Below are 27,208 nucleotides of genomic sequence, written 5' to 3' on the forward strand. Positions count from 1 at the left end.
CGGGGCAGCCCCGGGACGCGCACACGGGCTCCCGGCCTCCAGCTTCCTGGGTCCTCGACGACGCGGGTCAGCCCCGGTGCGGCGGGGGGGGGGGGGGGGACCGGGTCAGCCTGGGGTGCGGCCTGGGGCACGGCCGGCAGGGGGCGCAGCGGGCCAGGACCCGGGTCAGCCCCGGTGGCAGCCCGGGGACGGGGACGCGGACGGGGACGGGGACGGCAGGGCCGGCGGGGCGGGGGCCAGTCCCGGGGGCGGGGGCGGGGCGGGGCGGGGCGGGGCTGGGCGCGCACTTAAGCGGCGGGGCGGGGGCGGGGCGGGGGCCTGGCTGCGGGGCCGCGGAGCCCGACGGCGTCATGCGGGGCCCGAGCGGGGCCCTGTGGGTCCTCCTGGCGCTGCGCACAGGTGAGGCCGGGCCGCGGGGCAGGGGCAGGGGCAGGGGCGGGGGCGGGGCCGAGCGCAGCCGGGGGCGCTGGGGGAGCCCAGGGGGCGTCTGGAGGGCTTCCCGGAGGGGGCGGCCTGCGCCTTCGAGCGGCGGGGGCGGGGGCGGGGCGGGCAGGCCCGGGAGCGGCCGCGGAGCCCCGAGGGACGGGCGCCCCAGGGCGGTCTCCTGGGCCGTCGCCGTGCGTCCCCGAGGGAGCCGGGACCTGGGCGAGAGGCGCCAAGAGGGGCGCGAAGGGCCGGAGCCCACGCGCCGTCGCCGGTGCCCCCGGGCCAGAGAGCAGGGCTGGGCTGAGCGCGGCCCCGACCCCCGGCCCCTCGGCCCCCCCCCGGGTCTGGGACGCCCCTGTGGCCGCGGACCTCCCAGGGGAGGGGCAGGGCTGGTCGCGGACTCGCTGTGCACGTCCGCGGGTGACCCGGGAGGCCGCGGTGCTGGGGCAGTGGGCAACCCCCCCCCCCGTCCCCCAGCCCTCAGCGGGGCGCAGGTGCGCAGGTTAGGGCAGCTGGACCCCCCCCCCGCCGTCCCCCAGCCCTCAGCGGGGCGCAGGTGCGCAGGTTAGGGCAGCTGGACCCCCCCCCCCCCCCCCCCGTCCCCCAGCCGTCAGCGGGGCGCAGGTGCGCTGGTGCACCACCTCAGACCCCGAGCAGCGCAAGTGCGGCGACCTGAGCAAGGCCTTCGGAGCCGCGGGGATCCAGCCGCCCGTCGGGTGTGTGCAGGCCCCTTCCGCCGACCACTGCATCCGGCTCCTCGCGGTGAGCGCCCCACCCGCTGGGCCGGGGGGGGGGGGTCCGACGGGGCACCACAAGGGCCCCATTCACGGCGAGGCTCCGGGTGGCCCGAGTCTCCAGGCAACGGGGCCAGGGCTTCCTGGCCAGCCGGTCCCGCCCAGGTGGGGCCCGGGCACAGTCCTCCCTCCAGGAGAGGCCCCTGCGACAGTGGGGACGCTGGCACCGGCCGCACACCCACCCCGGAGGGGCCCCGGGGGCGCCAGGAGGGCTCGTGCAGTTTCCCAGGAGAGGGCTGGTGGCAGCCCCGGGCGCAGGGAGCGGGGTGCGGGGTGCAGGGAGCGGGGTGCCAGGGGCAGGCAGGCGACCTGGCCCAGCTGGCACCGCCGCTGCAAGCTTGGCCCTCAAGGCCCGACTCCAGGCAGGCACGGCCGGGGGGCCTGGGTCCCCTTGTGCTGGGCCCTGACTTCTCTGCAGACCTAGTGCAGGTCCCACGCGGGCCACGGGCTTGCGTGAGGCTCCACTGCCAGGTCCCCCGAGCTAGACGCCATGGCGACCCCAGGACGCTGACAGCATCCTGCCATTTGTGTTTTAGGAGAAAAAAAAAAATGAGGAGGGCATCCGTGGGCCTCGGTCTGCGTCCTAGGAAACCTGAGAAACGGGTTAACAGCGGAGTCGGGGCTCAGAAACAGGGAAATGAGGGAGATTCACCATCTCGCTATGCACCATTTTGTACCATCTGATTTATTCATTCATTTATCCTTAGTGTGTAAAGCCATTAGAAGCCCTAGAAAATTAATAATTTTTAAATGACATAATTAGGAAGCCAAGGCAAGCCTTGACCTAGGAGAGCTGTCACCTGGGACCTGGTAAAGGGTGCGCCCCCTACTCTCGGGGTGCAGGCTGAGCCAGGGCAGGGGACCGGGCCAGAGGACCAGGAGGGACGTCCCCGGCAGGCCAGCAGATGGCCCGAGCAGCTGGTCGCGAGGCCCAGGCGGCCGGGCTGGCCTGACCACGTGTCCCCGGCAGGCCCAGGAGGCTGACGCCATCACCCTGGACGGAGGAGCCATCTACGAGGCCGGGAAGGAGCACGGACTGAAGCCCGTGGTGGGCGAAGTGTACGACCAAGGTCAGCAGGCGGAGCGGCCTGGGGGGCGGGAGGCGAAGAGGCTGTCCCCGCAGCGTGTCCCTGCTGGGCCCCGCGCAGCCTGCAGCCCTCAAGCCGGTCGGTAGCCCTGTCCCCATAGCAGTCCTGGGGTCCAGGCCAGACTGACCTACACAAGCCCCCCCCGCTCAGAGCAGGGGTGCCAGAGACACAGAGAGCTGACTCGAGTCCGTTCTTCCTTGCGGGAATCCCATCACCCCATAACTTGTAAAGTGGGGAGAGCGGCCTCGGTCCTGTCCCACAGACTAAATGAATCAGCAGGTGCGCACCTGATGCATGGTATGTGCATAGGACTGGGAGTTCCTTTGCCCCAGTCCCTGCGCCTCACACCCCCACATGCTCTAACCCGGCTGCCCCCTGGGAAGCTCACCCAGGACCTGCACGTGTCCAAGGGCTAGCCCCGGTCACGGCCCGGCTCGCTGTCACCTCTAAGGGTGACCCCTGACCCCTCCCCTGGCCCGAAAGAGCTTCTCTTTCCTGTTTTCCCGGAGCTCTGACCCACTCTATCAGGATCCCATCTTCTGTCCTGTTTTCTCTGTCCCTGGCACAGTGGGCCCCTCGAGGAGGGCCTGGTCCTCGTCTTTGACACCCCTAGGTCCCTGGTATCCCGCGCAGGCGCTCACTTGGCCCCTTGGTGAATGGGTGACTCAGATGGCTCAGGACACAGCCTAGCGCCTGCACTCAAAGGCCAAAGCACGCCCTGCCTCACTGGCCCCAAACACCGCTCTTCCTCTTTAATTAATTCAGCACACTTATTGAGCACCTACTGTATGCCAGGCATGAGCACAGAGTGGTAAGCCCAAGAGAGCAGCCATCAGGTAGTGAACAAATGAACACAAGGAAGCGTAGTTGTGACCGTGGAAGGTGCTGTGAAGGAGGTAGAGCCCACGAGGAGGAAAGGAAGGCATGTGGGGGAACCTACTGGAAGGGAGCACTCGGGAAGGCCTCTCGAGGAGGTGGCATTTAACCTGGACCCTGACAAGGGCCCCAGGAGGGAAAGAACTTGGGAGGTTCGAGGAACCGGGAAGAAGGGCACGGTGGGTGAATCAAAGGACGGCAGCAGGCCAGGCTGCTCAGGTGGGCAGAGGCTAGCTTGGGGCACGGGACAGAACCCCAGCTTTATTTTCTAGAACTCAACGGCATTCTGATCGTAGGCATCCCACCGTACGGGGCGCACGGGGGGCGGGGGGGATGCGATGCCCGCTGGTCATCCGTCCGCGTAGGTAAATCATCCCCATCTTGTCTGAATGGCCCTTGTGGGTCCCCTTCGGCCCGGGGAATCTTTTGCAAGGCTGGGGACCCCTGCCCGCCCACATGCACCCCATTCAAGTTTCTGGGTGATTCGGGACCGCACTGCTAGTTCCCCGTACACTCTCGCGCCCCCTCCCTCCTACCACCTCAGCACCTGTGAGCCCCTCTGCCCATCTGGGTGACGATCCTGCCTGCCCCGCCTGCGCCTCCCACTGCTCCTCTCCCCATGACCGTGATGCCCTTCCCCTGAAGGGCCTGGACTCAGGAAGACACAGGACTGGGGGCCCCCGTGTCCCCCGCCAGCTGCAAAGCTGCAGCACAGATGCAGACCCAGCTGCAAGTACCGGTGACTGGCAGGGAAAGGGGAGAAAGAGCCTCTCGGGGGGATGTCCACCGCGTGAGACCGGGAGCCTGGGGTCTCGCGATGAGCCATGTGGGTCGTACCCACGTGCTCTCTCGGGAACCAGGAAGCGTGCACACACGGGTGTACATTCATGCACACATGCGTGCACACACACACGCACACACGCACACCTGTCTTCCCTCTCGGCTGCTCCCCGGCCGCCCTCACGCCTCTCCCGTCCCTCCTTCTAGAGGTCGGCACCTCCTATTACGCCGTGGCCGTGGTCAAGAGGAGCTCCAACGTGACCATCAACAGCCTGAAGGGGGTGAGGTCCTGCCACACGGGCCTCAACAGGACAGCGGGCTGGAACGTGCCCGTGGGCTACCTGGTGGAGAGCGGCCGCCTGTCCGTGATGGGCTGCGATGTGCTCAAGGGTAAGGCTGCCCCGCGGGGCTCTGCGTGTCCTTCCCTGCTGCTGCCCCGCCCGCCCTCACAGGGGACTCCCTCAGGCTGCCCTCACAACACACGCAGTGCAGGCGTGCACACACGCACAGGTGCGCGGTCCGCACATGCACATATGCACAGGTGCATGCACACACGCACACACACGCACAGGCGCGGTCCACACATGCCCACGGAAAGGTGCATGCACACACATGCACACACACAGGCGCAGTCCACACTGCCCGCGGACAGGTGTGGACGTACCTGCTGCGGCAGCACTCAAGGAGGCCAGCCCGAGCCACAGGGCCTGGACGCGTGTCCTCCGGGGTTCTGGGTGCGCAGGGTCGGGGGGCCCGCTCCTGCAGGCTCGGAGCCGGGAGGCCGGAGTGGGCCAGGAAGGGGAGCCCCAGTGGGGACCCCAAGCAGGGAGCCGAGCTGGCCCGGGCCATCCTGCTCCCCCTGCAGGTGGCGGGGACTGAGGCGCAGGGTAAATACTTGCCCACGGGGGGCCACGGGGCCTCGGTGCTGGCGGGCACCCCGAGCCATGAGGCGCCCCCCACCTGGCCCGGGAGGCCCTGTCACCGTCACCTGCCCTCCCGTGTTGTGAAACGCGTGGCCTGTGAGGTCATAGTCGCGACGTGGCTATTCCTTTGCCGCCCTCATCGCACGGAGCTGGCCTAGGGGGGGCGCGGGGACGGCAGCCTCTGCAGCCCTGGGGACACGGGTGTTCCTCCCCGAGCCACTGTCAGCCCCACCACGGCCCACTGCCACCCCCCCGCTCCACCCCCCAGCCTGCAGGGCCCCGCGGGTGGCCTGGACTGAGCCGTCCGGGGCCTGGGCCCGCCTGTGGCTCTCCGGCCTCCCTCCCGGCCTCCCTCCTGGCCTCCCTCCCGGCCTCCCTCCCGGCCTCCCAACCTCCCTCCCTCCCGGCCTCCCTCCCAGCCTCCCTCCCGGCCTCCCTCCCAGCCTCCCTCCCGGCCTCCCTCCCAGCCTCCCTCCCGGCCTCCCTCCCAACCTCCCTCCCGGCCTCCCTCCCGGCCTCCCTCCCAGCCTCCCTCCCGGCCTCCCTCCCAACCTCCCTCCCAGCCTCCCTCCCGGCCTCCCTCCCGGCCTCCCTCCCGGCCTCCCAACCTCCCTCCCTCCTAGCCTCCCCCTCCCAGCCTCCATCCCGGCCTCCCAACCTCCCTCCCTCCCGCAGCCGTCAGTGACTACTTTGGGGGCAGCTGCGTCCCCGGGGCTGCAGAGACGGGCCATGCGGACTCCCTGTGCCACCAGTGCAGGGGCGATGCTGCCGGGGACGGTGTGTGCGACAAGAGCCCCCTGGAGAGATACTACGACTACAGCGGGGCCTTCCGGTGAGGGACGGGGTGGGGGGACACACAGCGGGCACCAGGCCCCAGGGCGGTGGCGCCCCAGGGCGGTGGCACGGCTGCAGCTCGGCCTGCCCAGTTGGGGGACCCCCGCCCGAGCACGACCCGCGGAGCGCACTTAGGGGCGAGGGCTTCGGAGGAAACGACAAAAAGCACCTTGCCACCCTCCTGTCCTCTCCCTGATGCCTCGGCCGGCGGGGAGGGAGGCGGGGGCGGGGGGCGGGGGGGCAGGAGCCCCCAAGTCCTGACACCTCGAGGGGGCTGGGCCCCCGATTAGGGCCAGCCCTGCCCTTCGGAGCCAGAGGAGAGTCCCCACCGGCTGGGGGCGGCCGCCTCGGTCCGCAGATGAGGGAACAGGCTCAGCGGGGCCGGTCGGAAGCCTCCGGAGCCCCTGTAGCCGCCTCGGCCTCCGTGTCTCCACCTGGACGCGGGGAGCCTGCTAGTGCCCCTGCCCCGGGTGGGATCCGCGTAAATACGGCCTGGGGCACGGAGAGAGGAGCAGTCCTCGGTCCTACAAGCAGCAACTTGGGCCCCTCGGTCCCGGCCTTGCCCAGTGGGCCTGGGCCTGCCTCCCTCCGGGCAGTGAACCCTGCAGGAGGGAACACAGAAGTCCTGGTCCCTTCCACTCAGGGGCTTGGTGTCGCATGAGACGTCCTGTCCCATCCCCTCCCTTGAGGCCGACTCCTCCTCCAAACACCCTGAGCATCACAGCTCTTGACTACGGCAGCCGCCCTCCACCCGCTTAGGGCCCCAGGCGGGCTGTGCAGCGTCCACACTGATCATAAAGCCGCTCTCCCTGTGCGCAGCGACTTTCTCCCCACCACTGTCCAGGTGGTAGAGGCCAGGAGGCCTCCACGACTTGGCGAAGCCCCACAGGAAGCAAAGCGGGGACCTAGGCCCTGGGACCGCCTGCCCCTCCGGCCGTGCCCCCCACGGGCACCCCGGGAACAGAGCTCCAGGGGGCGGATGCGCTGGGCCGGCACTCACGGATTCCCCCTCTGCAGGTGCCTGGCGGAAGGGGCGGGGGACGTGGCCTTCGTGAAGCACAGCACGGTGCTGGAGAACACTGACGGTGAGTGCCCCCCGCAGCCCAGCCTAGGCCCTGGAAGTCTCCCCGAAAGGAAGCAGTGGGTCTTAGGAGTGGAGTGCAAGCTGCTCCGCGAGGGAGCTGCTGGAGGTGGCTCCGCCCTGCTCTGGTTTGGGCTCCGAGTCTCAGCAAACTCTCACCCGCTCCCACCCCCAGGGAGGTCTTAGTAAATCGGGGCAGTGCTGCATGTACAACCATTAGATCGTTGTCATTTAACATTTTTTATTTTGCAATAATGGAGCTTTGGAAAAGTTGCGAGAATAATTCAACTCCCATTTATTTTTTTTTCCAAAGATTTATGTATCTATTTCTTTTAGAGGGTGGGGAGAGCAGAAGGAGAGGGAGAGGGAATCCTCTCTCGACCCTGAGACTATGACCTGAGCTGAAATCAAGAGTCAGACCCTTAACCAACTGAGCCACCCAGGTGCCTGCCCCCCTCATTTATTTGTTATCCAGATTCCGACTTTTAGCATTTGCTGTATTGGATTTATCATCCTTTCTATACTTGCGTATATTCTTTCCTTATCGTTCTTTCCACACCTGAATGTATCGTTTCTGGGGGAGTACATTAGCCTGCAAGGCACCCTTCAATATTTTAGTGTGTAGCTCCAAAAAAACAAGGAGATGGAGACCTGGCCACCGTATAGTTACGATTTCCAGAAACGTAACATTGACATAATACTATTATCTAGGGATCCCTGGGTGGTGCAGCGGTTTAGCGCCTGCCTTCGGCCCAGGGCGCGATCCTGGAGACCCGGGATTGAACCCACGTCGGGCTCCCGGTGCATGGAGCTTGCTTCTCCCTCTATGTCTCTGCCTCTCTCTCTCTCTCTGTGACTATCATAAATTAAAAAAATAAAAAAATACTATTATCTAATCTGCAGCCCGTATTCCAGATTCATTAACTGTCCCAATTCTGTCCTTCATAGCAATTTTTGTCAGGACCAAACCTGTGATCACACATGGTTTTTAGTTGTTAGGTCTCTTTACTTTCCTTTAGCTTCTAAGCAGTTTCATAATCTTTCTTTGTTTTTGCGGCATGGACATGTTTGAAGAGTGAGGCCAGTTATTTTATAGAACATCCCCTAATTTGGATTTGCTTAAGGATTATTTATTTCTTTAAACTGAGGTATAATTCACATGCAGCAAAATGCACTCTTTTGGAAATAGAGTTCCATGCATCTTGCCCAAAACACAGTTGAATAACCACCACCACAATCAAGATGGTGACCGTGCCTGACCTTCCATCCAGAAATCTCCTGATGCTCCCTCGTGGCATTCAGCAAACACTTCTGACTATAGTTTTGCCAGTTCAGTAATGTCTGATCATTGTCTTTTTTTTTATCCTAATCTTTTTTTTATCATGACCTTTACCTTTAAAAGCAGAAGGTCCATCATGTGGTCTGACATTCAAGAAGGCAAACAATATGAACCAGATTTGAAAAAGAGGGGAAAAAAATGATTTGAAAAAGGAGGAAGCACATAAGATTAGCTCCAGAGCAAGATGTTCCTACAAAAATGGGCAGCTGGGACTTGGGTCTCAAGATCAAGCAGAGGAAAATGTTAAAGGTGGAGAAAGAATAGGGATATATTGGGTTAAAATTAGCTCTTTTATTTATTTATTTTAAGGAGGGAGGAGGCAGAAGCCGAGAGAGAGAAAGAATCTCAAGCAGACTCCTGCTGAGTGCAGGGCCCAACGTGGGGCTCGATCCCACGCCCCCGAGATCTTGACCTGAGCTGAAATCTAGAGTCAGATGCTTAACCAGCTGAGTCACCCAGGGGCCCCTAAAATTGGCCCTTTTAAAATGTTGATGATGGGGCAGCCTGGGTGGCTTAGTGGTTTGAGCACCTGCCTTCAGCCCAGGGCGTGATCCTGGGGTCCCAGAATCGAGTCCCACGTCAGGCTCCCTGCATGGAGCCTGCTTCTCCCTCTGCCTGTGTCTCTGCCTCTCTCTCGCTCTCTCTCTATCATGAATAAATAAATAAAATCTTTATTTTTTTTAATTTTTTAAAATGTATTTATTCATGAGTGACAGAGAGAGAGAGGCAGAGACATAGGCAGAGGGAGAAGCAGGCTCCCTGCGGGGAGCCTAATGCAGGACTTGATCCCAGGACCCCGGGATCACACCCTGAGCCGAAGGCAGATGCTCAACCACTGAGCCACCCAGGGGACCCATGGGGGTTTTGTTTGGAAATAGCTTCAGAGTGAAGAGTTTTCATAACCCCACAAATTATTTTTACCCCTCCTATTTCCTAGCAGAGGCTTATTGTTCTCATTTGAAATTTTTTAAAGTCATAAAAATATTGTTGTGTAAGACCATCTGTTGAGTTACAGTCTTAAAATTAGTCTTCTTAATATTCCTATCTGGTGTTGCTGTTCACTCTTTCAAATAAATCTGCCTATTATAAATGAGCTTTATGGAAAATTTCCAGAAGGGTGGGAAAAAGACTTTAAAATGACAAATGAGGGATCCCTGGGTGGTGCAGCGGTTTATCGCCTGCCTTTGGCCCAGGGCGCGATCCTGGAGACCCGGGATCGAATCCCACGTCGGGCTCCCGGTGCATGGAGCCTGCTTCTCCCTCTGCCTGTGTCTCTGCCTCTCTTTCTCTCTCTCTCTCTCTATGACTATCATAAATAAATAAACTTAAAAAAAAATAAAAAAAAATAAAAAAAATAATAAAATGACAAATGAAAAAAAAAAAAAGTCAGATGCAAGGGTCCCCTGGCTGGCTCAGTCCGTGGAACGTGCGACTCTTGATCTTGGGGTCATGAGTTCAAGCCCGATGTTGTGTGTAGAGATTACTTATATAAATAATTTTTTTAAGCAGTAGGGCACCTGGGTGGCTCAGTTATTTGAGCCTTTCTTTGACTTATGATTCTGACTCAAGTCATGATCTCATGGGTTGTGAAGTAGAATCCAGTATCAGGGCTCTGTGCTCAGCAGGGAGTCTGCTCAGCACCCCTCCCCCCCAGACTCTCTGTTTCTCTCTCAAATAAATAAATAGATCTTTTATCTTCTTTTTTTTTAAGATTTATTTACTTATTCACAAGAGACACAGAGAAAGAGGCAGAGACACAGGCCGAGGGAGAAGCAGGCTCCCTGCTGGGAGCCCAATGTGGAACTCGATCCCGGGACCCCGGGGTCATGCCCTGGGCCAAAGGCAGGTGCTTACCTGCTGAGCCCCACCAGGCATCCCAATAAATAAATATTTAAAAAAAAAAAAAAAAAGAAGAAGAAGAAGTAGGATGCAAGAATGCCAATCAGGTGTGTCCTTAACCATGTTAGAAATGGTTAGAAAATAGAAAAAAGGACTTGGGGGAAATGTCCCAGAATATCAGTAGGTGACTATTGGATTAATACACGGGCTGACTTTGGAGAGCCCCCCTTTGCTCTGGGGTGCCGCTCTGGGCCGGTGTGTCCGGCTGGGCCCTGCCCTGGCCCCTGCCCTGCCCTCTGCTCAGAGCCAGATTCAGCGCCCCGGGCAGCAGGGAGCTCCCGGTGCATCCCTCTCTCCCAGCCCGAGCTCCTTGGATTCTCTTCTCTTTACAACGTTAACGCGTAGTCCTGTCCGTCTGTCCGTCCGTCCGCTCCCTCAGAGCCGTGTCCTCGGGAGAAGCTGTGGGGCAGGAGATGCCAGCAACAGTCCCTGGAGACCCGGGGCCCACGGGGCCAGCTCCCAGCCCCTCTGCCTCCTGGGTTCTGGGTCTCAAGCTCCTGGAAGAGGTCGCAGCCTCCGCGCCCGGCCTCCGCGGCCCGGCCTCCACTGCCAGCCTCGGCTCCTGGCCTCCACGCCCCAGCCTCCAGGCGGCCGGGCCCTCCCGCAGCCCCCCGCGCACAGACGCTGGCTCACACGGGCTTCCCTCTCCCCAGGGAGGACCCTTCCGTCCTGGGGCCGGGCACTGCGCTCCCAGGACTTTGCGCTGCTGTGCCGGGATGGCAGCCGGGCTGACGTCACCGAGTGGAGGCGATGCCACCTGGCGCGCGTGCCTGCCCACGCGGTGGTGGTCCGGGCCGACACGGATGGGGGCCTCGTGTTCCGGCTGCTGAACGAAGGCCAGGTGGGTCAGGCGGCCCGGGGGCTGAGCCACAGTCGGGGGACCGGGCGGCTGAGTGACGAGGGGAAGCCCCGGGGGCGACGGAAGGGGGTGGCGCGTGCCCTGGTCCCCAGAGGGCGCAGGAGGGGGCGCTGGCGGGGACCTGGGAGGGGGGGAAGGCCTCAGCAGCCCCCCGCCCCCCAGCGCCTGTTCAGCCAGGAGGGCAGCAGCTTCCAGATGTTCAGCTCCGAGGCCTACGGCCAGAAGAACCTGCTCTTCAAAGACTCCACCTCGGAGCTGGTGCCCATCGCCACACAGACCTACGAGGCCTGGTTGGGCCGCGAGTACCTGCACGCCGTGAAGGGTCTCCTCTGTGATCCCAACCGTAAGTCCGCCTGTGTCGGGTCCCAGCGGCACAGCCCGGCGCCTCTGGGGAGGCCGCTGGCAAAGGACACTCACCCCAGGAGCGGTGCCCCTTGGCCTCCGCGAGAACCAGTTGCTTCCACCTCCTGCTTCTGGGGTTCTGGGGAGGAGGCTGCTCCCGAGTTGCATGGGCTGCTGTATCCCCGATGCCCCATATGCTCCAAGGGGTGGGATCCGGACCACCCGGGACCATCTCGGGGAGAGGCCCTTGCCCTCCACGCGGAGCTTGGCAGATCCCAGCATGTTCTCCGCTCAGTGCCTCACTCCTCCTCCTCCCACCCTGCAGCCAAGGCCCTGGCTCAGGGGTTGACCATTGCAGTGGTCTAGAGATGGGCCTCCCGCCCCCCGCCCCCCGCAGCCAGGGAAGTGCCGTGACCCTCACCCTCGGTTAGACACACGACGGCCACGATCTGCCTCAGGCCCTCTCACGGCGCCTGAAAGAGGCACAGTCCTCCCCTTTCTGTAAGAGGAAACAGGCTCGGAGCGTCAGACAACTCCGTCCAGCCAGGGTGGGGGTGTGCGGGGGGGAGAACCAGGACTTCCGACGGGTCCTACGAGCTCCTGGGCCGCAGGCCCCACCTCACAGGCCGGGCTCGGGGCAGCCCCTGCAGCAGGCGAGTGACCGCAGCTCCACACGCAGGCCTGCCCCACTACCTGCGCTGGTGTGTGCTGTCCACTCCTGAGATCCAGAAGTGCGGAGACATGGCCGTGGCCTTCAGCCGGCAGCGGCTCAAGCCAGAGATCCAGTGCGTGTCGGCCGAGTCCCCCCAACACTGCATGGAACGGATCCAGGTGGGGGCCGCACCCGGACGGGCAGGGCAGGCCGGTGGGCGGGCAGTGGCAGTGCCAGGCCCTTCGCTGCTCTCCCCCCGAGCCCCCTGGTCTAGAGCAGACAGCCGCCTGGGCACGAGTGTCCTGGGACAACCCCACAGAGAAGAGGGGAGGAGGAAGGACTGGCAGGGGCAGGGCGGGTGGGGCGCGCGGAGAGGGGGAAGGCTGCTTCCTTTCGGGGGCTCCAGGAACCCTTCCTCGCTGAGCGGGGGAGGTAAGGAAGCTTCCAGCTCTTGGGTTGGGCCCAGGTCATGATCTCAGGTGAGACGGAGCCTCGTGCTGCCCCTTCTCCTTTTTTTTTTTTTAATTTTTACTTATTTATGATAGTCACAGAGAGAGAGAGAGAGAGAGAGAGAGAGAGGCAGAGACACAGGCAGAGGGAGAAGCAGGCTCCTTGCCGGGAGCCCGATGTGGGACTTGATCCCAGGACCCCAGGATCACGCCCTGGGCCAAAGGCAGGTGCTAAACCGCTGTGCCACCCAGGGATCCCTGCCCCTTCTCTTAAGAGGAAGGAAACTGAGGCTGGCCAGCGAGGCCCTGGAGCACACCACACCCTGCTGTCTCCCATTGTGTCCTGTCCTTGCCTTTGTCTCTAAGCTGTCACTGGCCCGTGGCCTTGGTCCGGCTCCCACTAACATGCTTCCCACTGGGAGTTAAGAGCACTGGCCCTGCTGGAGGCCCCTGCGGCTCGCCTTGCTTTGCTTCTCAGCCTAGGGGTTGGGACCAGGACTTGCACCTGGCCCTGGGGCGCTGCCGTCAGGACGCTGCCGAGCTCACGGGGGTCCCAGCAGCCCCTGGGTTCCTGGGCTCCTTCTCCTTCCTCTTTGTTTTTTTTAAGATTTTACTTATTTTTTTAATTTAAAAAAATTTTTTTTTTAATATTTTATTTATTTATTCATGAGAGACACAGAGAGAGAGAGAGGCAGAGACACAGGCAGAGGGAGAAGCAGGCTCCATGCAGGGAGCCCAATGCAGGACTTGATCCCGGGACTCCAGGCTCACCCTGGGCCGCAGGCGGCGCTAAGCCGCTGAGCCACCCGGGCTGCCCCTTATTTATTTTTCTTAGAGAGTGAGAACATGAGGGGGGGGGGGAGACTCTCAAGCAGGCTCCTCACTGAGCCCCGCACCTGAGGTCACGACCTGGGCCCCACCCAAGAGTTGGAAGCTGAACTGGTTGCACCACCCAGGCTCCCTCCTCCCTTAAGGGCAAGTCGGTGGGGCCTGTGGTCAGGAGCCCTTCTCCGGGCCACCCCCAAGTGCAGGCCACGCCAGTGCCACTCAGGAGTGTCCGCGCTGCCCCAGCCAGGCAGCCCGTGGACGTCGAGGAATAGCAAGAGCCAGGATCGGGGCAAACGACACCCCGGGCGTGCGATGCCATGTACCACGCGCTGTGCTAAGACTTCCCGTGGACCCTTCACTTACCCGCACGGGGCCCTGGGGGCGGGTGTGATCACCGTCAGGTGTGGAGGCTGAAGCTGGGAGAGGCCGGAGAAGCAACCCGCCCCCGGGTGCCCTGGCTCAGGGTAGGGGGGCCGCTGGGGCGGGGTGGACGCGGCTGGGACGGGGGAAGGGGGGAGACAGGCTGGGCCGCCCCCGGAGTGGCTGGGTCACAAGGTTCAGCGCCTGCAGGCAAGGGGACGGCTCCTTAGATGGTTCTGGGCGCAAACAACAGGCCGGGGGGCTGCCCAGCAGGAGCGGGGCGGCCGGGGCGCTGCCAGCCGAACCCCAGCCACAGGCTCAGACACGCTGGCTCCCAAGGCTCCGGGAGGCGCCCAGTGGCTCGACCCCCCGCAGCCGCCAGCCCGAGGCCCAGGAAGGGAGCGGCCGCTGACTGGGTCCCGGTGGGGTCCTGGGTCCGCGGCCCCAGACGCGGCCCCTCCAGGCTCAAGGACCCACGCCGCTGCCTGTTACTGCGGCCGCGGACCTCGCAGCCTCGCGCTGGGCCTGAGCAGCCTGGGGCACCTGCCTGGGCGCCGGCGTCCCCCCGCCGCACGCCTCCCCTGGGGCCTGGACGCTGCAGCCCCTCTTCGGGCCCAGGGGCCTCCTACCCAGAGGCTCCGGGATGAGGCGGTGGAGTGGAGCGTGGGAGACGCGGGGAGCCCCGGGAGGACGGGGGGGGGGGGGGGCACACCTGGGGCCGAGCTCTGACCACCGAGCCGCAGCCGCAGCCTCCTGAAATGTGGCCGGTCGCGCAGCCGCTGCACACGTACACACTCGGCGCACACGTCCTGCACCCGGGCTGGGGGTGCCGTCCGGGTCCCGGGCGCTGGCCTGAGAACCCCCCACCCAGGCGTGAGCCCCGGGAGGGCGCAAGAGTCTGCTGGGAGCAGGGCCTGGCAGCGGGCGATAGCGGCCTGCGTCCCTCGGGGGGCTCCCGAGCAGCACCTCTCCCGCCCACACCTGGGGAGGCTCCCCGGGGCGAGCACCGGCACCCTCCCTGGTCTGTGACCTCTCGATGTGTCCCTCAGGCCGGGCAGATCGACGCCGTGACCCTGAGGGGCGAGGACACCTACCTGGCGGGACAGAAGCACGGCCTGGTGCCCGCGGCGGGGGAGCGCTATGCCCGTGAGTGCGGTGGCCGCTTCCTGCACGTGCCCGGGCCTCGGGCCTCGCAGGCCGCGTGCGCCTTCTCCGGTGTCCTTGGCTGTGTGACGGCCCCTCGCAATTATAAAGACCCCGTAGTGGCCTCGCCGGGCCACCCGGAGCAGGCGAGCGTGTGGCCGCCCCAGCAGGTGCCTCCCCGGGCTGCGGCCCAGCCATCGAGGCTCCAGGGAGGGCCCAGCCCCCTCCACGTGGTGACCTCAGGGATGTGGCAAGTCCCAGGGCTTAGGAAAGCTGCTCCTGCGGGAGGTGAGAGAAGTCCCACCGGGGTGTCAGGAAGGACAGGCCCTCGGGGAGGAGCGTCAGGACGGAGGCTGGCGGAGACAGAGCCGAGGGCTGGGGTGGCCCTGGGGACCAGACAGGCCGGGGCCCGCGGCAGAGCCCACAGCGGAGCCCACGCAGCTGCAGCTCCGTGGCAGGAGCCACCGAGGGGCAGGGTGAGGGTGGCAGGGGTCCCTTGCGCCGAGGCCCGGGGAGCACGACCGGGGCCTCACTGGCGTCCCCTCCTTGCAGCGGACGACACGAGCAGCTCGTACTTCGCCGTGGCCGTGGTGAAGCGGAACAGCTCAGACGCCTTCTCCCTGGACGAGCTGCGGGGCAGGCGCTCGTGCCACCCGGGCTTGGGCAGCCCCGCGGGCTGGGACATCCCCGTGGGCGCCCTGCTGCGGAGGGGCTTCCTCCGGCCCAGGGACTGCGACGTCCTCACAGGTACCGCGGCCGCAGGGACGCACCCGGGCCAGCTCCCTCCGGGGTCCACGGGGCTGGGGCCGAGGGCCGGGCCACCTGTCCCCACGGAATCCACACGGCAGGTCCCCCTCCTGGGAGGGGGCCAGTGTCCCCTGCTCTGCGGAGGGGGAGCCGGCTGCAGGGGGTGCGAGGGGCCCAGCGGGGTCACCTCCCGGCGTGGGGCTGTCCCCGTGTCCCAGCAGCCCCCGGCCGCCACCTGCACGAGTGCCGAGGAGACGCGCTTGCCAGGCAGCCGCCACATGCCGCTCCGGGGCTCCCCGCGTGCTAAGTCACACGCAGTCGTGGGGAGAGGGAGGCAGCAGGAAGCTGGCACATCCTGGGCTGACTGTGCGCGCACCTCTGTCCCGTCTGGCACCTCACAAAAAACCCACGTTTCTTCCTACCCACCTCGGCGAGCACCCAGACAGGGAGCGTTAGGGCTGCTCTCCCGCTCCCACGCGGAGTAGCTTACAGGTAGTGAGCTCCCCATCCCCGAGGGAGCCCAAGGGAGGGCTGGCCGACCACCAGCGGGGGCCGCCCATGGGGTTTGTGTCCAGAAAGCCTCCACGTGCCCGCTGTTCCCGCAGTCACCGAGGAGAGGTGCCCCGCTGCGCTGGGGGAGCGGGTGGGTGGGCGCAGGGCCCACGGCCCCCCGCGGCCCCTGACCCAGCGCTCCCCCCCCCCCCCCCCGCCCCAGCCGTGAGCCAGTTCTTCAGCGCCAGCTGCGTGCCTGTCAACAACCCCAAGAACTACCCGGCCTCGCTGTGCGCCCTCTGCGTGGGGGACGAGCGCGGCCGCAACAAGTGTGTGGGCAGCAGCCAGGAGAGGTACTACGGCCACCGCGGCGCCTTCAGGTACCGGCCCGGTGGGTGGGCTGGGCCCGCTCGCAGCCCGGGGGCCCCCGCCGCCCCCGCCACGCCCACCTCGGCCTCCCGCCCGCAGGTGCCTGGCTGAGAGCGCAGGGGACGTGGCCTTCGTCAAGCACACGACCGTCTTCGACAACACAAACGGTAGGTGCGGGCGCCGGGCCAGAGTCTCGGGGGCCGCCGACGTGACCCAGCCCCGGCCTCCCAGGCGCCCTTGGGCGGAGCAGGCCCCGGGCCCCCAAGCCCACACCTGGTCCTACCGGGTGCCTCATCCCCTCGCAGCGCCTACGCCCTCTTGAAGACCAGAGGCTGTTTGCTTCCAGCACCTGCTGGTCGCTCCTTCTCTGTGCCCTGCCCCCAGCCAGGCTCTGAACCCCCGATGCTGGGGGTCCAGTCTTCTGCACTCAGAACCTCCCCCAGAACCTCAGGGCAGGAAGGCACCTTGTGCCTCGGTGGGGGTTGGGGCTCAGCGGTTCAGCCCCTGCCTTCGGCCCAGGGCCTGATCCTGGAGACCCGGGATCGAGTCCCACGTCGGGCTCCCTGCATGGAGCCTGCTCCTCCCTCTGCCTGTGTCTCTGCCTCTCTCTCTCTCTCTTTCTCTCTCTCTCATGAATAAATAAATAAAATAAATCTTAAGAAAGAAAACCCCACAGATTGCCAGGCCCCACCCCTAGACCTACCTTTGAAACTGCCATCTCACAACTTGATGTTGTACCTCGTCCAGTTTGAGAACTTGGGCTGTTGGGGGAAGAGGGCAGCCACCTTCAGAAGTGCCCCCCACACACCCACACACACCTCAGGTCCAAGACCTGGAACACACAGTTGGGGCTCTTGGCCTGGGAGGGATTAAGAGTCTCAGTTTTCCCTCCTGTGAAATGGGGGTGACCACGCTCATCTGACGTTACTGTCTTGAGGACAGGGCAGGTGCCCGTGAAGTACCTGCCCCGTTACAGGTACCGCCTCTTCCCTCCAGCGGTGGCTCCTGCCAGGGTCATGGCCCTGCTGGGTCCGCGGGTCCTGGCCTAGAGCAGAGCAGCCGGGGCATGGAGTTGGGAGCTGGCCAGGCTTTGCCACCTCTGCCCTGGCAAGGATCTGGGGATCCAGGAGCAGAGCGGCTTGTGTCTTCCCCTGTCGTTCTGCTCCATCCCCTCAGGCCACAACTCTGAGCCCTGGGCTGCTGGGCTCAGGTCCGAGGACTATGAGCTGCTGTGTCCCAACGGGGCCCGGGCCGAGGTGTCGCAGTTCGCAGCCTGCAACCTGGCCCAGATACCACCCCACGCCGTCATGGTCAGGCCGGATACCAACGTCTACGCCGTGTACGGGCTGCTGGACAAGGCCCAGGTGAGCCGGGGCGGGGCGACGGCACCGGGGGGTGGGCGGTGAGGTGACCCCGGGCCCTGCGCCTCGGTTTACCTGAAACAAACCGAGGAAGCCTGGGGGAAAGTTCCGAGGTTTTCACTTGGTCAAGCCTCTCCTCCAGCTGTCCCTCTGTGTCCGCGCCGTCCCCCCTCAGCGGCCGGTTCTCACCAAGCTACAAGCGTGCCGTGGTCTCTGCCATCCTTAAAAAACAAAAAGGAGCGCCCTCTTGGTTCCATCCTATAGTGGCCATGACCCCCCCTTAGAGCAAGGCTCCTTCGGGAGTCCTCTCTCGAGTGTCACCTGCTCCCCTCGGGTCCCTCTGCTCCAGACGGGCCCTCACCAGGGCTCGAACTGCCCCGAGCAGCGCAGTGGCCCGTGGGGCTGAGTCCCATCAGCTCCCTGACCCTAGCAGCACTGGCCCCAGCTCCCACCTGCCAGAGGAGCTTCCCCCCACCCCGTTCCAGGTCCACACCTGCCCGGGGCTCCTCCCAGGCAACTCTAGCTACCCCTCCCGTGCCCCCGCCCCCACGGCCTCCCCACCGCCCCCGAGCGCCCCTGGGCTCAGTCCTACACCCTCTTGACCTGTCCGTGCCCTCCGGTTGGCATCACCCAGCCCCGGGCCCTTAACAGCCGTCTGTGTGTGGACGTCGTGGGCCCTGCCGTCACCGCCCCCTCCGTGTGGACAGCTGCCCACCCGACTGCCCGGAGTGGCCGCCTCAGACTTCCCGTTTCCTCAGAGGCCCTCCTGAGCTCCTGTCCTTCTTTCACGGCCTACATCTAGTCCCCCTGCAGATCCTGTGGGCTGCACGCATACCTGGAAGGGCCCGGCTCCGACAACAGGGCCCTTGGTTCCCAACCACCGGGGCCCCACCTCCCCACGGCCCCTCCTCTCTCTCATCCCCCCCCCCGCCCCGGAGTGATAGGTGACGTGGGGAAGAACTTTGTGTCCGTGCACGTTTTCCTGGGAAGAAGGCCGACCTGGCATCAGATATTGGAGCGTCTGTGAGCCCCCGAAGGCCTGATGGCCACTTGGACCCCTCATACTGTGGCACTACCGTCGTCTCGTTACTCCAAGTCCCTTTGATGCCGGCTTGAGCTGACTGGTTGGGCTTAGGGTTTCCAGTCGGCCCTGGTGCCCCGAGGTCCCCCGCTCCTGGGTTCACTGTCTGTAGAGCCCCGCGTGGCAGCCAGCAGCTCCTGCATGAGCCCTGCTGAGGCCGGAGGAAAAGCAGGTCTGCCTGTGGTACTTTCAGGACCTGTTTGGAGATGATGACAATAAGAACGGGTTCAGGATGTACGACTCCTCCAACTATCACGGCCAAGACCTGCTCTTCAAGGATGCCACCACCCGGATGGTGCCTGTCGGGGAGAAGGCCACGTACCGGGACTGGCTGGGCCCTGACTACGTGGCAGCTCTGGAAGGGACGCTGTCTCAGCAGTGCTCGGGCGCAGGTAGGGCCTGGCTGCCGGGTGGGCAGGTTCACGCGTCACAGGGGAAGAGAAGGTGCCCCGCGACCCCGCGTCCCGCCCCACAGCATCCCTCCCAGCCTTCCACCCCAAATCCTCGAGTGCAGGGGGGATGCTCCGGGGGGTTACCGACCCTCCAGGTGAGGCGGGGGTGGGGAAGGGGGTGCAGGGTGGTGAGGACAGGGAACACCACAGACAGCAGAAGCCGGGCCTGTGTGACCCGGACGGACCTGGATCCAGGCTGTCGGTGCCAGACGTGGCGCGGAGAGATTATGGCAGCTGCATAGATACACCGGGAGGCGCATTTTGAAAGGAAAGGGTCCGCGGGGAAGCAGGGGGAAGAGCAGTGGTGCCGGGGCAGACAGGGAGGCCGGGCGCGGGGCGGGAGGCGCTGCGGGGGCTCCGAGGCCCTGAGCGCCTGTGCTTGGTCCCCCAGCGGCCCCCGGGCTGTCCTCGCCGCTGCTGCCTCTCCTGCTGGGCCTCCCCGCGGGCCTCCTGCACCCCGGCCTCTGACGCCGCCGCCCGCCAAGCCCGGCCCTCGGGCCCTTCCCGGCCGCCGCCAGGGACCAGGAGGTGGCCGAGGACGGAGGGGCCCCGAGCGGGTGGGCGCCAGGGAGCCCAGCCCCCGCGTCCCCTCCCCGCACCCGAGGCCCACAGGTGCCTCCCGCCCCGCCCCCGCCGGGCAAGGGCCAGTCCCCCAGGGACCGGGCTTCCGCGGCCTCCCTGCCCAGGGCCGTCCCCTGCTGTCCCCTTCCCCTCGTCAGGCCCCCCCCCACCGCCACCGGCCTCCGTCCTGGGACGCGGGCTCTGTCCCGGGGCGGCCACCGGGGAGCGGGGCCCACGCAGCGCCGCCCTCTGCCCGTCTGCGGCGCTGGCCACGGCGCTGCCCACGAGGCACCCGGGTGTGCGGGGCCGGGGGGACGGGCTGACCGCGGGGCTAAGCCCCCAGGGGGTCCTCCGCCAGGCCCCGCTCCCCAGGGCGCACCCCTCCTGAGCGTCCGTCTCGGCACCCTGGGGCCCCCACGACTCCTCGGCCACCCCCGCGCCCCCAGCAGAGCGGGTGCCTCCAGGCGGGGCCCGGCCTTGAGGACCGCCCGGGGAGCCCTGGAGCAGGGCCAGGCCCCCGAGGCCGCAGCGGGAGCCCCCCCCGGGCGAGCAGGGGAAGGGCCGCCTTCCACCCCCGGAGTCAGGGTGCCCGTTTGGCCGCGGCTGTCTGGGGAGCCAGGAAAGTTTCCAGAACTGCCAGCGCTGCCTCCGAATTCTCCCCGAGAAACGAGAAGCAGGAACAGGAGCAGGCCGCCCTCGCAGCAGCCCGGGAGCCGCGTGGGCCTGGAGCTATTTGCGTCGCGGTCTGCGGGGGCCCCGGGGACGCCGATGACAGGCCGGCTCCTGGCGCTTCGCCCCCGTCCGCGCCGACGACACCCCCGGCTCCCCACCGAGGAGGCCCCTGGCAGCGTCCGGGCCGCGGTCCTGCCACCGGGGAGGCCCGGTCCCCACACCGGGAGCCGCAGGCCGCCCACCGCCCGCACGCGAGGCCGCAGCCAGGCTTGTACCCTCTTCCCTGACGGGAGCCAGTGACTCTCGGACCTGAGGATCCTTTGATTTCTTTTCTTTAAGGGAGATTTATGCGGGGGCGGGGGGGGCCGGGCTCGTGTGCGGCCAGGTGTGCAGCGGCGGCCGTGGGCACGGGAAGAGCGGCCTGCGGATGCCAGCTTTCCGGGGACAGGGCCCCGCCGTGTTAGTGCAAATAAAAGATAAAGAGATGCTGGTTGGTCGGTTGTGTTTTTTTGCAGTTTTATGGTTTTATTAACACGAGTACGACACGCACATAAGCTGTCTGTTGGTCTCCCTCGCTCCGCAGCCTGGCTGGGACTGGTGACTCGGGCGGCCTCGGGCCTGGGACATGTGGCGCCTCAGCCGCGCTTCGAGCTCCCTGAGCGGTGCCCTAGGAACCTCCGGGAGCCTCCGGGCGGCAGCACGAGCTGTTTTCTCGTCGCTCCCGTGACCCACGTTGGGCACCAAGATCTGGCCCTTGAATCCCCTGTGGTCAGTGCCTCGGGGTTTCCGCCAGTTGTGCCCGATTTTGACACACCGGTGTGACGGGTGCCCGAACTTCTAGGTCCTCTCCTCCGCGATCCTGGGCCTCACCGGGGGGCAGAGGGCAGAGGGCAGAGGACGGCCGCGATGCCCAGCGATCGATGGCTGCGCCCGGAAGAGCGGGTTGGCTTTTTAAATAAAACCAAAGAACCCGGAACCTGCTGAGGCTTGGACTCTGCGAGACGCTCGGCGCCGCCGGTCTGGGGGGGAAGCCGGCCTGCCCCACGCCAGCCCCGCCGGCCCGGCCCTGCTCGGGGCCCTGCTCCAGGCCTCCGGCTGCTGAGCCCCCCGCCCCCTCCGAAGGGGCCCCCCCGCACACCTCGGCTGCCCCCTGCCCCTTGGGCATCTCTCCTGGGGACCCGGCAGGAGGAGGCAAACTCCTGCACCCCCACCCCCCGCGTCTCCAGAACAAGCGCCCACACCTTTGCTTTGGCAAGTGGGCTGCTAAGTCCCTGGAGGGGGGAAGCCGCACCCCCCGCCCCCACCTGCCGCTCGGGGACGGGAGGCCCCCGGGTCCCCGGCACCCCCAGGCCTCTCCCACAGCTGGGGGACCGTCCTCAGGAGCCGTCTGCGGCACTTGGGGGGCGCCGGGAGGTGGCGGGTGGCCCTGCAGGCCCCGAGCCTCCCCGAATGCCGCTGTGGCCTTGGCTCCGGGCACCTGGCGGGCGGGGCGGCCTCGGTCCCAAATCCCCGGGAGAGGCCCCGGGGCCGAGGTGGCTGCGCTCAGCCCCTCCCGGGGAGGGGGGGGCCCTGGCCGGGGACAATGAGCCGCCCAGAGCGGACCTGCACAGGGGCCGGGGGCGGGGCCGGGGCGGCCTGTCCAAGCCTCCGTGTGCACGTGCGTGTCCCGGGGCCAGACTGTGACCGCTGGCCCTGAGCGAGGCCGTCGTCGTCGTCGTCGTGTCACCGGCGCTCTGGCGGGGCCCACCGGCCGCCCCAGGGCCGCGCTGGGAGAAGCAAGGTGACAAGACGGAGGCCGCCGCACCCCGCCTCTGACCACGCACCACCCACGGGGGACAGTCCCGGGAAAGGCCGTGGTCCCCGAGCCCGTAGCCACCTCTAGAGCAGGCTTTCGACTTCTTGTCCCGAGGGCCCCGAGCCAGCTCCAGGGTTGCGACTGGTTCAGGCCCCCCAGAGGGTGGGCAGAAGGTCGCCGTCCGCCGATGGGTGAGCTCACCTGAGGGCTCACGCGGTCCTCGAGGAGTGGGATGCAGCCTGCGTGGGAGGGGGCGCAGGTGAGCCACGCGGCGGAGCCCGCTCCCTCGGAGCCTCGTACCCCGGTGGGCCACGTCTTTATAAGGGACGGCCGGTCAAAGTAGAAGGACAAGTGCCATCTTCTTTAAGTTTTCTGCTTTGTGACCCCTGAATCTGCAGCCCCGTGGGAGGAGCCCCCGGCGGCTCTCTCGTCTCAGGCCCAACCCAGGGCCGGGGCAGCGGCCTGCTGTGCACCGACCGTCCTGTGCCCGCGGCCCCGGAAGACACGGGACGTCAGGGTAAGGCCCGCTGCGCCTGCCCTCGCCTTCACCCCGAGAGGCCACAGCGCTAGTGTGCTGGAAACGGGGACAGTGACCGTATGAGCGACCCCCTCGCCTCCCAGGGGACAGGCGGGTCCTGCAGGCCCTCAGCGCGTCCAGGTGAGGCCTCACCCCTACCCTCGCCTCCTCTCCAGGGCCTCCTTGGCAGGCTTACGTCGAGGACGGCGCCTTGGGGCTAAGTCGGCCAGCAGGTGCCTGCTCAGGTGTAAAGGCCATGACTTTTTTAAAAAAGATATTTCAAGTTGGATAAAAGGATAGATCACTTACCTCAGGTTCAGGAAACTTGCCTTCTGGTCCCACTTTTGCTGTCACCGTAGTCTCTGCTGCCCCGAGCCCAGCTCCCAGATCTGAGCACGGGAGGTCTGGGCGGCCCCGCGGCCTCGAGCCCCCGCAGCTCTTCTCGGCCCATGTCGGCCCGGCCCGGAGAGCGCTCCTCCTGCCCCTGCTGCTCCCGCTTCCCGCCGGGAGAGTCGGTGCACCTGCAGCCCCAAACCCCAGCGCGTCGGAACCACCTGGAGGGCTTGTTAAAAGGCAGGAGCCGCCCCCAGCCCCAGCCCCTGAGCCTCTGAGCCCAGGCCCAGGAATGAGCATGTCTGGCCGCCGCTGCTGTGACCAGGCCGCCCGGCTCTGAAGGGCGACCTTGCAGCCCCGAGGCTGGGCCGGGCAGAGGGCGCAGGGCCTGCCGTCGGGGGGCAGCCGGTGCCGACGCCCAGCCCGGGCCCAGCCAGGCAGCCAAGGGCCTGAGCTCAGTCCCCTCCCTCTGGCCGTGCCCCTCCGGCCGGCGGCCCTGGGGGGGGGGGTCCCCGCAGGAGAGGGCAAGGTCAGAAGGAGGCCGTGCCCAGAGCGGCCCTCTCCCTCCTCCCAGCTGCCCACGGCCCGAAACCCCCAGTGCGGGAGGCCCGCTCTCCCCTGGCCGCCGCAGCTGCCTTCGGGCCCTGGGGGGGCTGCGGACGTCCGGGCAGGGCATCCTTAGCCAACACCCCCCGCAGCTCCCCGCGGTCTGCCCGCGGCCGCCCCCTCTCCTGCTGGCACCTCCTTGCTGGCAGCTCCGAGCCGGCCCGCGACCCACTCTCCGTGGCTGAGGCCGCCCAACTCTGGCTGAGGCAAGCTCCGCGCAGCTCCAGGGCGTGGGCTGCAGGAAGGGGGGGCGGAGGGGGCTTTTTGTTTTTTTAAGATTTGTTTACTTGAGAAAGCACGTGAGAGCATGAGCAGGGGGAGCAGAGGGAGAGGGAGAAGCGCCCCCCCCTGCCGAGCCAGGGCCCAGGTGGGGCTCGATCCCAGGACCCCGGGATCCCCAGCTGAGCCGCGGGCCGATGCTCAACCGCCGAGCCGCCCAGGCGCCCTGGGAAGGCATTTAAAAAGCAGCAGGATGGGCACGGGCCCCCCTTCCCTGCCCAGAAATCAGCCGTGAAAGCCAGAAAACGGGGCGGCCGCCTCCTGTGCGGGCCGCAGGGAAAGGGGGGTGAGCAGAGCCGAGGGGAAGGCGGGGCCCCGGGGTCACGCAGCAGTTCCCAGGCCTCGACTGGTCTAATCCGATTCCCCGACTGCTGAAGGGTGTTGTGTCAGCGGAACGTACCCCTGATGTTGACACCGGTGGAAAGGCCACGATGGGCCCCGGGACTCGTCCTGGCTGTGGGGCAGGCTGTGGGACTCCGGGAACGTCACAGGCCCTCTCTGGGCCCCTGTTTCTTCATCTGTGGGTATGAACCACCCGGTCTGCGGGGCCTCCGGGGTCCCTTTTCTGTGGCTCAGAATCAAGACCCAGAGCCTGTCCCAGAGGAAAGCGCTGGACATCAGGGGGGGATCTCAGGGACAGAGCAGGCCGTCACCTTGGGAATGGTGACATCGTGGGGTTTTATCAGCGTCAGCCAAAGGGAAATCCTAAAACAGAATGAGGGGCACCTGAGTGGCTCAGGCAGTTAAGCACCAGACTCTTGATTTCAGGTGGGGCCGTGGTCTCAGGGTTGTTGGGACGCAGCCCTGCGTCGGCCCGTGCTGGGCATGGAGGCTGCTCGACATTCTCTGTCTCCGGGTGGCCCGGTCAGGTGGATGCCCGACCCCACGGTCTCAGGGTCGTGAGACCAGCCCTGCACGGGCCCCACACCCAGTGCACAGTCTGTGAGGGACTTTCTCCCTCCCTCCCCCCCCTCCTCTCTCCCTCTCGAGTTAATGAATTAAACACAGAATGAGAGGTGTCAGCACTAATTCAACACGGCATTGCCAAGGGGGTCACATTTGTCCCTGGAAGAAGCCCTACAGGAGCTTTGTAGGCCTGTGTGCCTCTCCCACGGCCCCCGGAGACGGGTGGGTGGCCGTTCAGGGACAGAGCCTGCGGAGAGAAGGCAGAAGCCGAGGCCCTTCTGACTTGTGTCGGCCAGGTCACGGGTCAACCCCTGTGCCGTGCGGCTGGCTTAGGACCCCGGGGGTCCCTTACCTGGAGCTGCCCAGGGACACAGGCACATCCCAAGCGCCCGTCTCTGCGGATCCGCCCGGGAGGGAGGCCACTGGATCCGCAGGGAGGAGCCCTGGACAGCAAGACTCTGCTGCTGGAATGAGGCCACGGGGCTATGAGAGTCTTTGTCTAGGATCAGCCTCCTAGAGTGTGCCCGAAGATGGACATATTCCAGGTGGACAGGTGGCCAAGAAGACACGTAAGGGTGCTCAACCTAGACTTTCTGTGACAGCGTGACATCGGAAACCAGGTAAATCCCGGCCGTAGAGGGTTGGGTCCGCAAGAGATGGTGCGTCCTTTAATATGCAATGAAATACACTGGATAGTCTGCAGCCGTCACCCGAAGGATGGAGCTATATTTACTGAAGTGGAAAGATTCTGTGACATATTGTTGAGTAAAAAGAGCAGGTTATGAAACAGTATATGATCCCATTATAAAATCACACACACGCACACACGCACATGCACACGGAGCCGTCTGGAAATCTGTTCACCAAACTGTTAGCAGTCTCTCCAGTTGGTGGAATTTAGGGTGATTTTTACTTCGTTCTTGAAACTCTACATTTTGAAGTTTAAGGATTCAAGATACCTAATCATTTTCACTTGGGAATGAATAAGTAACCGGCAAACAGAAAACAAAACCAAACCTGCCCCTGCCCGGGGCCACTGTCCTACTGCATCACGGCTCCTCAGGCCAAGCCATGCGGTTGTGCGCCGGCCCCAAGCGGGAGGTGGGGGCTGTCTGGGAGCCAGGCCCGGAGCCACGCAGTCCCGCACGTGGATGTGGATGTGGATGTGGCTCCAGCAGCAGCTGTGACAACGGTTCAGAGCCTCCACTTCCTCCGTGAGCGTCTGCTTCTTGGGCTGCTTAGGAGCCGTGACTCAGAGGAAGGTCGAGAGCCCACGTGGGCCTCGGGCTAGAACGCAGCGAGGCCCCGGCCTGCCCTGGCCAACCCAGGAACTCGAACTCAAGGCCTCACAGACCAGAACCAGAAGCCTTAAGCATCGGGTGTCCGTACAATTGTTGGCAGTAAAGTGTGGACTGTAGTTTTGAGCTTTCCGACTTTTGCAAGTCCCTGTGACCCTGAGCCCACGGCCTCCCGCGGGCTGTGGTCAGGCACGGGGGGAGGAAAGGGAAGTCTGAGAGGCCGAGGTCATCCTGAAGGACGGAGATGAAAATCCAAGCTCAGCAGCACCAGCCGCAGGTGCCCGGGCACCGGAACCCGCTGGAACCGGGAAGGACTGGGGGACACGGGGGTGGGGGCTGAGGGGGACCCGGAGCCCAGGATCACACAGGCGGCCTCAGGCTAGGTGGGCCCCTCCACCCAGCACCCCGATTATTCACACCCTTGGCTCCAGGGTACTCCCAGCACATGCCAGGCCACCCCAAGCTCGGGGCTGGTGGAGGATGCGGGGAGTGGAAGGACTCGGGGAGCCCGCCGGTCCGGTCCGTTTGTCCCCCCGCCTCCAGCTCAGGACCCAGGCGTCCCAGACTCAGGGCTTCGCGCTCCAGGCTCAAACTCCGAGTAAAGGGCCGCGGGGCAGCGACCTGCGTGCCCGGGCCGGGCCTCCCACCGGCATCCCGCCCAGGTCGCACGGGAGACCGCGTGTGTGGGGCCCTTGCGGCCAGCGCACCCAGGACATCCGCACCAGGTCCCATTCTGGAGGCGGGTCCCGGGATCCCCCGGCCCCACTGTCAGAGGTTGAGTTCCCAGCAAACCTCTGAGACGGAGATTTGCGCGCGGGTGTTTGGAGAGCACTTTCAGCGGCGACGGGGACCCGCGGCGCGCAGAGACGAGCCCACGTGCAACACACCCAGGGGGCCCCGGCTAACCCCGCCCGGAGCCCCACGTCCCTGCCGAGGGGTCCTGCCCCGGGGTGCAAGGGCCTGGGTTCGGGGCCTACCTCCACCATCCAGCGGGCACAGTCGGGAGGAGGCCGTGCATTAGCCCAGGCAGCTGTCTGCGGCCGAGGGTAAGTCCCCGAGAGGAGCC

General features: G+C 65.3%; 1 protein-coding gene across 1 annotated transcript; it reads left to right on the forward strand.

Moving 5' to 3' along the window:
• Positions 1-307: 307 nt before the first annotated feature.
• On the forward strand, positions 308-20,894 carry MELTF (melanotransferrin). Its single transcript, XM_077884484.1, has 16 exons — positions 308-399; positions 1,034-1,188; positions 2,191-2,290; positions 4,172-4,354; positions 5,563-5,719; positions 6,739-6,806; positions 10,694-10,881; positions 11,062-11,242; positions 11,921-12,072; positions 14,580-14,676; positions 15,226-15,420; positions 16,136-16,292; positions 16,381-16,448; positions 17,458-17,645; positions 18,917-19,115; positions 19,567-20,894. The coding sequence occupies exons 1-16, from the start codon at positions 351-353 to the stop codon at positions 19,641-19,643; spliced, it is 2,214 nt and encodes a 737-aa protein (XP_077740610.1). The 5' UTR covers positions 308-350; the 3' UTR covers positions 19,644-20,894.
• Positions 20,895-27,208: the final 6,314 nt, after the last annotated feature.

The sequence above is a fragment of the Canis aureus genome, chromosome 35, assembly GCF_053574225.1.
Source record: "Canis aureus isolate CA01 chromosome 35, VMU_Caureus_v.1.0, whole genome shotgun sequence".
NCBI classification, from domain to species: domain Eukaryota; kingdom Metazoa; phylum Chordata; class Mammalia; order Carnivora; family Canidae; genus Canis; species Canis aureus.

Excerpts from the sequence above, each read along its gene's own strand:
- MELTF (XM_077884484.1), top strand. The coding sequence starts at position 351 with ATGCGGGGCCCGAGCGGGGCCCTGTGGGTCCTCCTGGCGCTGCGCACA. Across the intron at positions 4,355-5,562 it reads GGGCTGCGATGTGCTCAAGG|CCGTCAGTGACTACTTTGGG; the intron begins GTAAGGCTGCCC and ends TCCCTCCCGCAG. Across the intron at positions 12,073-14,579 it reads ACTGCATGGAACGGATCCAG|GCCGGGCAGATCGACGCCGT; the intron begins GTGGGGGCCGCA and ends TGTGTCCCTCAG.